The sequence below is a fragment of the Peromyscus maniculatus genome, chromosome 12 (genome assembly GCF_049852395.1).
Source record: "Peromyscus maniculatus bairdii isolate BWxNUB_F1_BW_parent chromosome 12, HU_Pman_BW_mat_3.1, whole genome shotgun sequence".
Classification (NCBI taxonomy): Eukaryota; Metazoa; Chordata; class Mammalia; order Rodentia; family Cricetidae; genus Peromyscus; species Peromyscus maniculatus.
In genome coordinates this window covers 35,247,275-35,262,300 of record NC_134863.1, presented here as the reverse complement: position 1 = coordinate 35,262,300, position 15,026 = coordinate 35,247,275, and the positions used below count along the sequence as shown (strand labels likewise).

At 42.9% G+C, this 15,026-nt stretch overlaps 2 protein-coding genes and 1 long non-coding RNA gene across 9 annotated transcripts in view; 1 reads left to right on the top strand and 2 right to left on the bottom strand.

The window, feature by feature from the left end:
• Cfap44 (cilia and flagella associated protein 44) overlaps positions 1-4,652 on the bottom strand; it is an 84,540-nt gene extending 79,888 nt beyond the window's left edge. For both annotated transcript variants that reach the window (XM_006975800.4, XM_076548880.1), the window contains exon 1: positions 4,561-4,652. The gene's annotated coding sequence lies outside the window, so the exon portion shown is untranslated. The remainder of the gene's footprint in view (positions 1-4,560) is intronic.
• A 4,649-nt stretch (positions 4,653-9,301) lies between these two features.
• Positions 9,302-15,026, bottom strand: part of Spice1 (spindle and centriole associated protein 1) — a 47,878-nt gene continuing 42,153 nt past the window's right edge. For all 6 annotated transcript variants that reach the window (XM_006975771.4, XM_076548876.1, XM_076548877.1 and 3 more), the window contains 3 exons: positions 13,077-13,179; positions 10,848-10,935; positions 9,302-9,767 (listed from right to left, as the gene is read on the bottom strand). In XM_006975771.4, coding sequence (XP_006975833.1) covers positions 9,714-9,767; positions 10,848-10,935; positions 13,077-13,179 — 245 coding nt within the window. In that variant the 3' untranslated portion in view covers positions 9,302-9,713. The remainder of the gene's footprint in view (positions 9,768-10,847; positions 10,936-13,076; positions 13,180-15,026) is intronic.
• On the top strand, positions 9,763-13,192 carry LOC143268123 (uncharacterized). Its single transcript, XR_013043751.1, has 2 exons — positions 9,763-10,003; positions 10,868-13,192. It is a non-coding gene; the product is annotated as an uncharacterized LOC143268123 (long non-coding RNA).

Below are 15,026 nucleotides of genomic sequence, written 5' to 3'. Positions count from 1 at the left end.
CAAGGACAAAAGCATCACATGGCTTTCTGTGCTGTCATGAATAATGTATTCCTCACATGGCCAACACTACCGCAAAATAAAGATTAGTATCACAAATCCAGTCAGTGTCAGGTTGTGTAGAGTATAGAAGAAAATTCTAGAACCCAGGGACTTCACACAGTAATCTCAACTAGCAATAGTGAGAGGGGGAAAAAACCAACAACCTAGGATCATTTTTTTTTTTTATTTTATCCAGACAGGGTTTCTCCGTGTCATTTTGGTGCCTGTCCTGGATCTCGCTCTGTAGACTAGGTTGGCCTCGAACTCCAGAGATCAGCCTGGCTCTGCCTCCCGAGTGCTGGGATTAAAGGGGTGCGCCACTCCCGCCCAGCCCCAGGATCATTCTTATCTTTCCTGAGTTATAGAGGATGATGGAGGATTTGTAAGATGCCTGTGAACAGACCAGGTATAACAGACTCCTGGAATCCATTAGCCGGACTGCTTTTGTGGAGCAGAGTGGTATTTAGGGCTTTTATTTGTTTATTTTGCTTTGTGTTTTTTAGGACAAACAGATTGGGAGATTACACTTTCACCTCTTTGAAGCCAAAGAGAATTGGGTTCACATCCCAGCTTGGGCAACAAGCATGGTCCTTAATCTTTTTGTCCTTGTGTATATACATGTATATGTAAATGTGTAGCATCTATAGTTACTATTTGTCCATATGTGTGTGTGTATGTGTATATATAGTGTATAACGTCTATAGCTACTATTTGTTCATATATATGTATGTATGTGTATGTGTATATATAGTGTATAATGTCTATAGCTACTATTTGTTCATATATATGTATGTATGTGCATGTGTATATATAGTGTATAATGTCTATAGTTACTATTTGTCCATATATATGTATGTATGTGTGTGTATATGGCGTATGATGTCTATAGTTCTCAACTCTGACTGCACTGCAGAGTAACCTGGAAAAAACATAGAATTAGCAGACTCTCATTTGCCAGGCAAACTTTTGTGCAGCCAGGTATAAGAACTAATGCTAAGAACTAATGGCGCTTCTTTAACACAGGTGAAACTCAGTAACTATGATCAGAAGGTAGTCATGCTTCCGTGCCCCATAGTCCCAGCAACTCAACAGCCTGAGGGAGGACTATTTTCTGAGCCCAAGAATTCAAGGCCAGCCTCTGCAACACAGTGAGAGCCGTCTCTAAATAAGATCAAAGAACAGCTTAGCATAGTCAGTTCTCACACTTTTTGGGTTACAGGGATGGAGCCTAGGTCCTCTGGCTTGCATTGTCCATCTGGGGGCCAGTGCTTTTACCTGCTGAGCCATCTCACTGGTCCAGAAAGAAGTTTTACCTAGTGCAGCATTTTATCCAGTAAAGGGGACACATTCACATCCGGTCCAGCAATATTAGAAAAGCAGTCTACGGTGTTGGCCAGGCTGCGAATATTGGCTTCTGATTCAGTCTAACTGGGTTTAAACAGGAAATGTTAAGTATTCAGCATCTCTGTACTCAGTATTCTCTTCTCAAAATGTGGTGCCTACATCACAGACCTGAGGGCAGTAGAGTACATGTAGTGAGTCCAGCAGCTATGCTTGGAGAACCGTGTGTGGCTCCAGCAGAAGGCCACACATCTAAGAGTGTAGGAGCAGCACCACTCGGACCCAGTGGGTTTAAAAATAAAATAAGAAGAGAACAAAGAGATGGGAGGTAGGGAGGTAGAGATGGATCTGGGAAGAGTTGGGGGAGGGGTGAAGATGCTCAAAATACATTTTATGAATTTTATATTGATGAATTCTGAAAGAATAAAAATGAATGGTAAGTGGCACATGGCCATGGGGTTGTAAATAGTGGAGGAGATTATTAATAATAAATATGATTTCAAATAAGTGAAGATAGGGAACATTTTAAGATATGGCCAATCATCTTCCAGTCAACAGTTCAGCTAAGATTGTGGCCTGTTCTGTTAGAGTTCAGCTCTAGATCTTAGTACACTTTAAATTATGCTCAAATCTCTCTCTCTCTCCAGCGTGGAACCATTTGACTTTTGTTTTTTCTTATAATTAGAGGTTGCTCTAGCTTTCCATCAGATATTCCCCTTTCTCAGAGGAAGCACCCCAATTCTTTTAATTATTCCTCAATGACATAATTTGAACTTTTTTCAAAGTTATAATAATTAAATAAATAGCCTGGTGGTGGCACATGCCTTTAATCCCAGCATTCAGGGAGCAGACGCAGACAGATCTCTGTGAGTTTGAGGCCAGCCTCATCTACAGAGTGAGTTCCAGGATAGCCAGAGCGTTGTTACACAGAGAAACCCTGTCTTGGAAAAAAATTAGATAAATACATTGCCAATGTTTTAGATATTTCCTCAAAATTTTTACCTTCCTAGATTTTTTTTTCCCATCTTCCCTTCTGGACACGTGCCCTAAGTGAGAAGTCATCAGCTTACCTCATCACCTCACTGGCCGGAGACATTCGCATCATTCCTTTAAGACAACCTAAGGTTTTATCTTTGGCGGGACAGACAGAATTACCATATGTTGACTCATCTAAGCCAGTATATAACAATGAGAATGACCAGTCCTTTTGTGTGTGTTCTCTACCACATCCTACTTAATAAACCAGTAGAGACTAACTAGGCTTGGAAATCTATTTGCAGAATGATTGTTAAGTCTCCCTTTATTAGATTCAGCCTATAGCCAATTCTTTTGACCAACTAATTAACTAGACTGTCGAGTTTTGAGTTAACCCTAAGAAAATGTAAGGAAAGTAACAGTTCTCAATGGTGCTGTGTTCCTAAAAGATTGGCTGGAAGCCAGACACAGGACTCCACAAGGTAACATTGCTCAGATTCAGTCACCAGAGCCGAGGGCCAGATCTTCAATCCCCAATCTCAAACACTATCTCTGCAGTGTGCCGGAGCTGATCATATTAAATGACCAGTAACGGATGTAGAAAACCAACTCAATTTTGGCTTTATCTTGTGAAATATAACAATAGTTTGTGGCGGTTTTTTGTTTGTTTGTTTGTTTGCTTGCTTGCTTATTGCTTTGGTGCTTATTTGATGCCAAGGACAGTTCTAAAAATTTCTACACACTTTATCTCACCTGTTTTTAAAACATGAGGCAGATACCATGATCATGGTTGTGTAAGTGAGACAGAAGAGCAGTTAGTCACTGAATGCCTTCCTGCTCCCCATCTCACACAATCCATTTCCAAGACCTGTTACCAGCTGTCCAGCTCCGAAGACTTTTGAATCCACCCTCCCCTCACCCCATGCCTGCTCTAGCTGACTGCTCATCACCATGGATGGCCTCAAACAGCTTCTCTGTTTTCTAATCCATTTTATCTTTAATTTTTTTTTCTCATGGGGGTTGGAATGGAGAGATGGCTCAGCAGTTAAGAGCACTGGCTGTTATTCCAGAGTGCCGGGGTTCAATTCCCAGCACCCACATGGCAGCTCACAACTGTCTGTACACCAGTCCCAGGGCATCCAAGTCCTTCTTATGCTCTCCGTGAGCCTATGTGGTACACAGACATACATTCAAAGACTCTAACCCATAAAATAAAAATAAATAAAACCTTTTAAATGGAACTTTTTGTTACATTTATTTATATTTTATTTGTGTGGGGGTGATGCATGTATGGCAGTCACAAGACAACTTTGTGGAAGTTGGTTCTCTCCTTCTACCATGAGGATGCCAGGGATGGGACACAGGTCAGGCCTGGGGACAAGTGCCTTAACCCATGGAGCCTTCTTGCTAGCCTTCTAATCTGTTTTCTGTCTTGCCCTTTGGATTCCTGAAAGAGCTCTCAGTGTGCCACTCTTGTTTAAAGCATCGAGGGATTCTGTTTCCGTCACAAGAGAATGCAAGAACTCTGAGTTCTTGTGCAAACACTCAGCATGGCATAAAAGCCCTTCACTGTGGGATTCTAGACCATCCGTCACACCCCCCTCTGTTCCCACTCCCTCTTCAGCCCCTTCCTCCAGTGTCTTACTAAGTAGGCAAGTAAGACAACTCATGGCTAAGCGCATACACATACACTGCACACTCGCTTCGTACCGCCTCTGCCTGTTATCAGCATTTAGGTGCACTCCCTAGATGCTAAGCACTTGGCCTACCTTGGCCTCCACCCCTAACACGAACCCCAGGAGGTAAGCACGCCATTTTTTTAGTGATAAGGAAGCTAGTGCAGATGGGTCTCCTTGACAAGACTCACAGCTAAGAGAGGGTAGGGGTGGCTTTGTTGACCCCGGGCACTTTCCCAGCAGTCTCTCTTCCTCCCTCCGTGGTGATCTAACTCCTCGCCGGCTGCCTGGCTGCCTCTTGCCCCGCATTGCCAGCTCCTTGCAGGCAGGAGCTGTGCCCGTGTCTAGCATGCACTGGTTGCCTTAAATGTTGGCTTTGAACTGCCATAGGAGGACCAGGAAAGTGCTCCAGGGAAACTGGACCACACTAGTTCCACCTAAAAGTTCAAGCCGGGTTCACTGCTCTCTGGGTCGCTACCAGATTTAACGCGGACTCATGTGGACAGCCCAGCTGCTGGAGCTCACTTACCAGAGGTGTTCACGACCGCAGCTGGTTTCTAGCCACACCTGCCCAAGGACTCCGTTTACTGCGGTTGCCACAGCAACGCCACTCAGTCTGGCTGGTGCTCTGGGGGGGAGGAGACCAACAAGCTATTGGGCGCATGCGCAGCATGCCCCAGGGCTTTTCCTAAACTGAGCAGGGGTGTTGTGGCAGACTGGCGTCTTCCCAGGGGATGCTATTGCGACCTACCTCTCTCTAGGAAACAAGCCTAGCATTCTAACAGTTTATGATCCAAATGACTGAGCACTTTCAAAGGTACTTGCCCAACTTTCCAAAGCGACCAAAGGGTCCCGAGCCAGTTACTTGCCAACTAAAAACAAAACTCTTAAAGTGGAGGTGGTCTTAGTGAGGGAAGGCAGCTTGCCAGCTACATCAACATCGAAGACAGATAAACTAAAGCTACATCTCTGTCAGCTTTTAAAGAGTAAATAAGGTTTTGTGTTGTGAGGTTCAACTCTCGGGGATTTTTTTTTTTCAAAATCTGCAACGCATGTATCAGACAAAGGAGTTGTATATAAAATAAATAAAGAGCTCCCGTCTTCAATAAAAAGGCAAATAACCCAACAAAAACTTTTGAAGTTCCTTTATGAAAGAATGTCTACAAATACCAATGAACAGAGTAAATGAGGCATCACTATCACGGATGAAAACACAAATTAAGATGTCATAACTCAGCCACGGAAAAGGTAAAAAGGCTGGTCAAATATTGAGTAAGATTAGGAGTAACAAGAGCACGCACATGTTGCTAGGGAAAGTGTAAAAATGGAATGTCAGAAAGTTTCTTTTTTTTTTTTTCCATCACAGGCAATTTATTTTGTTCTATTCATTCACAGTTAATACAGAAAATACTTGGAAACATTTCCATATAATATTTGACACAGGAATCATCAAATAGAAGTATACAATGTTGACAGGAGGCAGTACATTTATAATTTATAACCCCAAATGTATTTATAACTTAGAAATGGAAAGATCTACAAATGAAATTATGAAGGTTCACCAAAGTCATTTAATCTGTCAGTTTCTCATTCATTTTTATGTCTTAATAATATTCTATTGTATGAATAAGCCACATTTTATTTCTCTCCAGTATTTGATAGCTACAGAAAGTTTCTTAAAGTCAAACACACTATCATGTAAAGCAGCAATTCCATTTCTAGTTTTGTGTCCAAGACAAATAAAATGTTTGCTCCTCCTCCTCCATGGTTGGCTTATTTGTAACAGCTTAAAGCTGGGAACGAAGCCAGGCATTTGGTGTCCGGACACCAAGTGCAGAAACTACCACACGGTCATACAATCAAACACGAACAGGCAATACAAGGTTTATCTGTTGACACACACACAGCATGGATCAATCTCAAAATCACGCTGAATGTGAGCAGCCAAAACAAAGGTATGTTCTGAATGACTCCATTTATATGAAATTCTAAAATAACCTATGGTGGTAAGAGCCACACCTGTAGTGTTTTCTACTGGTGTACAGGGGGCGGGGACAACTAACAGAGAGAGTCACAAAGGGGCACCTGGATTGGTACAACTGTCCTGTGCCTTCATACATATCCTAAGATTGATTAACGTCTACACATTCCACTGTACGTAAACTGTATGTTAATTACAGCATTTAAAGTTGGAAGTGACCCATGTAATTTTAAAAGTCAGATACAGTTTTCAAATAGATAATGCCAACTTGAACCCTAAGATTGAAGAGGGACTATTAACCCATGAGAAAGGGGCGCCAGGATTCTAACAGGGCAATATTTTAATTTGTATTCCAACAAATACTCTTTTGACATCTTTTGATAAAGTATTAATTACTTGGCCTCTACTTAAGAGCAAATATTATTCTCTATTATCCTCCCCTGTGGCATAGAGACAATGCTCTGAGGTCAGACATCTCGCCCCTACCCTTACTCAGTGATCAGTGTCCCCAGTGGCCCAGAACAGGGGTCTCCCATTATGTGTAAAGTTCACAGAAGGTGAAGCCAGGCAGCCAGCGGCAATCCCACGTGTAGCGCTTGACAAGGTCTGACCTCAGAGGATGCACATCCCTCCGAAGCACGCCTTCAAGTTCACAGCCCACCACTCTTGGCTGGGCAGGACGCCTCACTTGCTTCCATGAGGGAATGACTCAAGGTCATTACCAGTCATCATCTAGCTCATTGAGGCACCAATCTATTCTCTCCTTTGTTTCTAGGATTCCAGTTTTACTAAGTCCCACCCCCACACCCCACCCCCAACTTCCTTGTAGTCTAGAGACTTCTAGGAAGGTTTTTCTTCAGTGATGAAAAGGAAACAGCCACTGCTGACAATACTGTTTCCAATGTGGATGAGACCTTTGGAGCTGTACGAGCTGGACTGCAACCACGGGGCAATGAGCCCAGTCAGCCCAAACTGTGGCCGGTCCAGAAGGCCGGGCTCTTGACAGTACAGCCAAGGCACTCTACCATATTTGGACAGTTTGTTTCCAGAATTTCTGTTCTAATGAATAAGAGTGCTAGTTAGGAGCATTCCACAGTATAGCAAGCTTCCAGGGGGAACCTATATACCCAGAAAGATTGTCCTCAAAGCATATAGGAAAGTACAAACAGGGAGTGGGTAACTCCAGAGATGAACTCTGTTCTAAGGTGGGTCCTGTGTATAATTCCAGCTCAAAGGATTAGATGAAAACGAAGAGGTCGAACATATTGACAGAATTATTTTTCATGGTTTAACTTGTTAATGACTGTTTCCTACACACACACACACACACACACACACACACACACACACACACACACAACATTAAGAGGAATAAAAATCTAAGGTATTCAAATTGAGAATAATGGCTTTTAAGGGGGGGGCTAAAGCTAGAAAAACATAAAGAAAAATATGTATCAAAGAAGGTACTCATGGGTGAACAATGCTGTTCCCAGAAGGCACAGGTTATTAAATGTAAATCTCAGTGCTAGCCCAGGATAACCTCTACAAGACAGGTCAGGGAGGTAACAGGCTATTTCTATGCCATTGTTTGCACACCCTAACTAGATGGCGAGACCACACTGCTGAAGACTAGTGTTTAAGTGTGAGTGCTCAGCTGCAGAAGAACCGTCTGTATCAACCACACCTCTCCATCCAGGGCTCAGGGAGCATCACAGAAGAAGGGCAGAAAGAGTACTGGGTACGGAGGGAAGCAGTGAACTGTCTGTTCACTTCTAGACATTACATGCTGATGCACACATCAGCTCCTGGCAGCTGTGGCTACCTGTACAAGATCAAGCCGGACAAAATCCCAGCAGACCAGGAAGAGGCCCTGAGGCTCCACTCTTGGTGGAGGAGCTGTGGGCAGTTGCTGCTCCTGAGGAAAAGACTAACTCTCCTTTGGGGAACTCGGCCAGTGGTAAGTTGCCCATGCCCATGTCCCTCACTCACGAGCATCTGGGCAGCAATAATTGGCTCGGGTTAGTGACGACACAAAATAAACATGAAGCAGGGAGAAAGACAGGATGAAAAAGACACTAGGGAGAGCTGGAGGAAGATAGTGATGGATGGACAAGATCAAAACACATTGTATAAATGGATAAAATTGCTAAGAATATATATATATTATATATATATATATAATGATTCATGGGGTTAGGGAGATTGTTAAGTGGCTGAAGCCTTTGCCACGCAAGCATGAGGAGCAGAGTTCAGATCCCCAGCCCCCACACAGTTTCCAGGTAACATGTTGGCTCTCCAAGCTGACTGGCTGTACTAGCCGAACTAGTGAGCGCCAAGCTCGGCATCAGTATCTATGGTGAAGAGCAATTCAGAAAGACATCCAACTTCAACCTCTGGGCTTTCACAGGAACATGAACATGTGCACATGCATGCAAGCTCACACAGACAGGAACATCCCCACACAGATGCCACACCCACATGAAAAAAAAAATCCACCTTTGCAAAGCAAGCAGGTGAGTTAAATTTTCAGGGGGTGGGGTGGGGAGTAGCACCCAAATGGTCTTATCTCGGGCAAAGATTTAAAAGGATTTAAGTAAGTTGTAAACGGTACAAAACCAGTAGAAAAAAATCTGCGAAAAACAGAAGAAATACAGACTTCACACAGATTCATCAGTGCTAGAAGAAAATAATTTCACTTTTGGTTGCAACTGAGAAGCCCAGGAGAGAGCTACACAGGGAGATTCCTAGAACATGGTTCTCAACTGCAGAGGGAGGAAGGGGAAGTCTGGGGACTCAGGGTCGCCTGAGTGTGATGCTCTCCCCCTCCCATCTCACTGAAGTTGGAAATTCCCGTCACAGCATGCAGACATCACTGAAATAAACCGGAAATAGAAGCCAACACCGAGAACCAGTCAGTTCATGACAGAAAACCCATTTCGGGTGATTTAAGGAAAACTGTGAACAGTTTTTATATTTCTTTTTCTAACATTATCATTAAATCAATGTACTGCATTTAGATATTTGAACATTATGGCCAGTATCATTAAACACATAGCCACTGTCACTTAAGAGAAATAAGCAACCATCCATATGCCCACCTGTTCTTTTGTTGAAACAGGGTTCTCTACATAGCTCAGGCTGGCATGGAACACATCATATACTAGAGAGCCTCCTGCCCCAAGTTTCTGAATGTTGGGATTATAGGTATACCCCACAGCCTCAGCCTTTTGTTTTTTTAAAGTTGTACATTCAATTTGGAATGATGGATAGTAGAAAAGAACTTATCACATTTTTCTGAAAGCCAGAAAAAATTTATTATAAGTTATACATAAAGCAATTTAGTTCTTCTGGGAAGATGATCCACATTTAAGATGTACTGAACAATAACAAAAACAAAACCTTCAACAGCAATGACAAGGGTAACAATGTATTACTAAAAAGTTTAACAAGGTCAATCAAATATAAAACTTAAATTTTCTTACAAAGTTTTATTCACAGGAAATTCATAGGTTAGATCCTTTGTGAAAAACCCATTTGAAAAGGTAAAATATTAAAAATAATTGTTCTTTTCCTTGTTTCCATTAATACAGGATATCTCTGCAGGTTTTATCTAAAGAAAATGTCACAACTGGAAAAGAGGCTCCACGAAGAGGAAAGGGAAGGAGGGATGAGTCACTGAGGCACGCCCCAATTCATCTTCTCTAGGACATGTGGGCGGAGAGAGCGAACCAGCCTTCTTCATGTTGCTTTTCCGTCTGTCGGACAGAGACACGGAGAGGAGTTAGACTCGAGCCCACTGGAGTCACAGACATTTCCACCAAGCACATTCAACGAAGTCACCATGTGCCTTGGGTGGCACTGGAGCGTCACCTCTCCTGGCAAGGCTTCTGCCCCACGGAGATAACCAAACAGCTGGCTGCCTGCTCAGCAGGCGCCCTAAAAAGAGCCCTATCTTTCAAAAGGAGAAATCCAACATTTATTCAAACCACAGGTACGATTTTAAACATGATGAAAAGAAGGTTATTGGAGCTTAGTAAATTAAATGATACGAAGTTCCATGAACGGTAACTATATCAAAAGATAACTTTCAGCTTCTCAGAATCTAAGAATCAGAAAGGACAAATTTTTCATTCTAGGCAGCTGGGGAAGCTAACTAAGGCAGTTACTTCGTTTGGGCTGTGTGCCTCCACTCTGTGATCTAATGATTTTCCCATATCTGTTACTGGCTTATCTCTGGAAAAAAAACAACTTTTACAATTCTAAAGATATTCTTATAATTTCCTATGATAAACACATATATTATCAACACATATAAAAATGCCTTCTGTGAAAAAATCTGAATAAACTGTAAATGTAAATATAAAACAGTTCTGGAGCAAACCAGAACATATGAAAATGTCCAAGGCATTCATTTATCCTCTGTGTTGTTACCTGTCTAACAGAGGCCCTCAGACATGGCACACTGGGATAAAGAACCAGCCACAGGTCTCTGGCTATCCCGAATTCCACCCAGTCACACCAACAGCAGCAGGACCAATACCTCATACCTATGAGCCCCTCAAGATCATGGCACTTGGGAGGCAGGCCTGACACCAATAATTCCTAGTCTTGGAAGACACTTGGAATCCTATCAAATTTTAACTTATTTCTTAATTACCTTAGAAGACAAAATGAATGTATCGCTTTTCAAATAGAGAGACAAATTATAGTATTTCTTTTCTCCATGGAATTTTCTATCATGTTAAAGACAACAGGAATAATAACTAAGAATGGAAGTTAGTCACCTCCACCCTCACACTCTTGACCCTACACAGTGATCTTATTTTATAACGTACCTTTGTTCTTGGATTAACAGGTGTGAATCGCCCACTTCCTGAGGTGGCATTTAGCGGAGAACAAGAATTACTAGTAGCCCCTGAAGATCTATCCATGAGAAATGAACAGAGAGTGAGGTATTACCACTAGCCATCAACAATTATGGGAACAGTTCTCAATATTGGAGAAAGGTTTGGGGACAGGTCCAAATGAGGTAAACCACTCGCAACACTCCATCGGCCTAAAACTTATAACTAGTAGTTTACCACTTAGAGTAGTTTAGCTTTACAGACGGAGTGGAAGTATAGCATTCTTGTGTACCCTCACCTCCATCTCTAAGTTTCTTCTATTACTAACATCTTTAAATGACTTGTGCACACTGCACATTCCATACTTGGGTTAATGCAGATATATGTTACCTTTAAAGGTTTATGTGTGTTCAGAAAAGAAAAGGACCAGACACCAATAAAGACAAGTAGCCCAGGTGACCCAGCCTCTCAGAATGCCTTTGTTGCAGTTTCAACAAAAGTCTTCATCCAGAACAACTTCAAAGCTGCTAGTTGAGATGGTCCAGCCTCACAGACTACTCCAGCTAAGACTTCAGGTAAGCTCTACACTTTCCCATCACACAGAGACTAAACAAAACAATACAGCTAGCTTTCCCAGGACTTGACCATTATCTCAATTTTCTCAGAGTCCCCTAAAGATACCACTGCCCAAGAGAGCAGGAAGCAGTCTAGAGAACACGACACCCACATTCCGAAGAGGTGGAGTGGGTGGTTTGTGGTCATTCAATGGATTATGGATGTTTATCATCATTAGGGGGATTGGTTGCAAATTGTTATTGCAACTAAGGTAAGGGAGGAAACTAAGCAAGGTAAGTTGGATTCAAGGATCTCATTCTGAAAAGAAGGATATGGAAAGGATGGCATAAAAGGGTCGATTATTGAATCTACTTTAAACTAAAAAGCAATTGTTAATCTCAAATATTTTACATTGGCATAGATTTTTGCATATTGATAATGGAGTATTTTCTCTGAATTTGCCAAATACAAATGGGTTGGGTATTATAAATGTAATTCTTACTTGGTAACTGTTCTTATTGTATATAGTCTTACTATGTTAAACCAAAAGCTTTCTTTTTACTTAGACAAGAAGGGGGACATGTGGAACATTTAATTATGCATAGATGTGTTGCCTTTGTTTAACTATGTAAAGACGTGCTGCATGTGTTATGTTGAGGAATAGTTCTCTAACTATGTAAAGATGTCTTGCTGGTTTACCTTGCCTGCCTAAGGCACTTGACTGGTCTAATAAAAGGCTGAACAGCAAGAGCAAGGAAGCAAGGCAGAACTTCCAGGCAGGGAGAGTGAGTTAGGAGGAGGAGGAGGAGGAGGAATTTAGGCTCGGGAGTGGGGAAGAAAAAGAGAGACACCAGGGAGATGCCAGGGGCCAGACAGACAGACATGGAGGAAGCAGGAAAGCAGGACATACAGAACAAAAGAAAGGTTAAAAAAAAAAAAAAAAAAAACCCAAGGCAAAACATAGATGAATAGAAACGGGTTAAATTAAATTAAAAGAGCTCATGGGACAAGCCAAAGCTAAGGCCGAGCATTCATAATTAATGGTAAGTCTCCGTGTCTTTATTAGGGAGCCGGTTGGCAGCCCAAAGAAAATTCCAGCTACATGTGTGGTACAACATGAGGATTCTGGGTGGAGACAGAAAAGCCTGGGAACTCCTTCCCGACCCACTTACCTCATGTGGCTCATCTTGGCCAATCAGTTTTGTGTTCTGTGGGGGCCCAGATTACTCAAGGTCAGAGAATCTGAGCTTGCTTTACCCAGCAGGGCTGCCTAAGGAGATGACTTGGCCACAGGCGTGGTTACCAGGTGTTTGGAAGGCTCTACACTTGGCTGTGTGGTGTGCTTTGATCTAGCAAGGGGGAGGTCTTTTGCCCCACCCCTTGGCATTGTTATAAAGAGCCCTTTTCAATAAGGACAAGGCTGGTGGGTACTGACCAAAGCTATCCGGTGTTTCTGTCTTTCTTCTTGTCGGCTAGGTCTCTCTATCTATCATTTCTTAATTCCTCTCTCCTGCACCTAAGAGCTCTTCAGAAGGTGAGAGTCGGACTCCCACGGTGCTGCTAGTCAGTGTGTCTGCCCTGGGACACGGCTTCTCCTGAACCTGTTAGACAGATGCTGGGCACAGAGAGGGCAGCACCCAGACACTGCTGAGGCTGCAGCCCTACCTTCTTGAACTGATCACACTGACAGGAGACCCGGTGTTGCATTTCGAACTCTCTGGAGCCTCCACTCCTGGAACAGACACCTCTATGGTTCGCTTTCCTTCTTCTAAAACACAGAAGTAAGTGTTAGTGTCGTTACTTTTCACTACTAAAAGCAACAACTTTGCTCAGTTTCACTATTACTGGAAAGGATACATTACAAATTCAGGTGTTTTTCTATCACGATGGTTCACAGAAACACTTGAGAGATGATTTTTAAAAGTGAACTGTTAAGACAAGAAAACTTCAGCTGTTTCTGTTCATTTGGCGGCACTCCAGTCCATAGAATGCCAGAATCTTCTGACAAGTAACAACAGAGCAAGAAGTGAAAAACGGTGAGGCCAAGGTATACTGGGGGGCAGGAGGGTGGGTGGAGAGAAGGAATGAGTGGGGTGAACATGATTAAGATGCATATATTTGTGAAACCATCAAAGAATAAAAAACATTAAATGTAAAAACTAAAAAAAAAAAGCTGCTCAAAAGTCTAATTTTTCAATCTGATTAAATTAAGTAGGGTTTCATTTCCCCTTACAGCCAGGAAATATCTGAATTTTAAGGAGGATTTACAGGATCCTCTATGAATAGGACAGATATAAAGTATTTCACTACTAAATGTTTGTCGACTGTTTGCCTACTTATGAAACCCTGAGATTTCACATAATTAGACTTTGCTCTGGCCCTATGAGAATCCATGCCTGGTACTATAAATCTGATCAAAGCCCCATGGCTGGAAAGGTCACAGGCAATGAGTAGAAGAGACTTTCTACTGTTGTCTGGCTCAGCTGTTAAGTCAAGCTGCCTGTAAATATCTGTATTCACACAGAGAGATGCTACTCTCGCCTTATTCAGAGCAGCTGGGCTCTGCAGTGAGCGATGGTGAATGCAGACTCCTAGCTGCTCCTTTAAGGCTCAGGGAAAAACATGGAAAGGGGGCAGAACGACTCCAACAGCAGGAAGACAGGGAGCAGGGTTGTCTTCTGACATCATGAACTCGCAGCAGCTGGGGCCCACGGCCTGTACTGGGCCTGCACAAGGGCGGACTGGTCAAGAGTCTGCCATGGAGTGGGAAGGGGCTCGGGGAGGCATACTCCTCTCTGTTGAACGATTGGCTAAGGCTGGATTCTGGGGGTGGGGTGGGGGTTCACTATCTTTAGTTACGTACACTATCCCAGGCCCTGTGGGAGAGTTTCACATCCATGGCCATTCAGACCACCCTTAAAATCAGTGGGTCACAAAAACAGGGAAAGGACCCGCAGGCAGGGGCTGACGGATGTGACAGAGAAGAGTGGAGGATGAGGCAAACCGAATATATTATACACGTGTATGAAACTGTCAGAGAACAAAGCCGACCAATTTTTAATTACTCAGTTATCCTACAAAACAAAAGTTTTTATCCATGACATATAACTGGTTCTTGTTTTTATTATCCCCCACAGGGGTTCCTATAAACCAAGAATTCTATTTTGGGTGTGTTGAGTACTAGATGGGATAACAGAAATGACAAGTCTGCTTTCTTGTTTGTAATTTCAAAACCTAAATCATTTCCAGCAGAAGTGAAAACTCTTCCTGGTGCCTTTCAGGTGCCCGCCTTCACCCAGCCACCCAGGACACAAGGATCCCTGTAAGCACCAAGGCTCGAGCATCCCAGGGACCCCGCTGACAGAGCCCTTTGGTCCCTCACAATCCGGGCCTTAGACGGGGCTCCATCAATACCTCAGAGGTAGCGCCATCCTTGAGGGCGCAAATTCATTTCTGGCTAAAGTCAACTCAGAGCCACTTCATTTAACCAGCACTCTCTGAACAGCACTGCCACAGACCACACTTTTCAGTCACAAGTAAGTTACTTAGGAGGCCCCTCTAGTTTTTCATACTCCTAAACATAACAAAATGATGGAAAAAATAAACTGAGGAGAA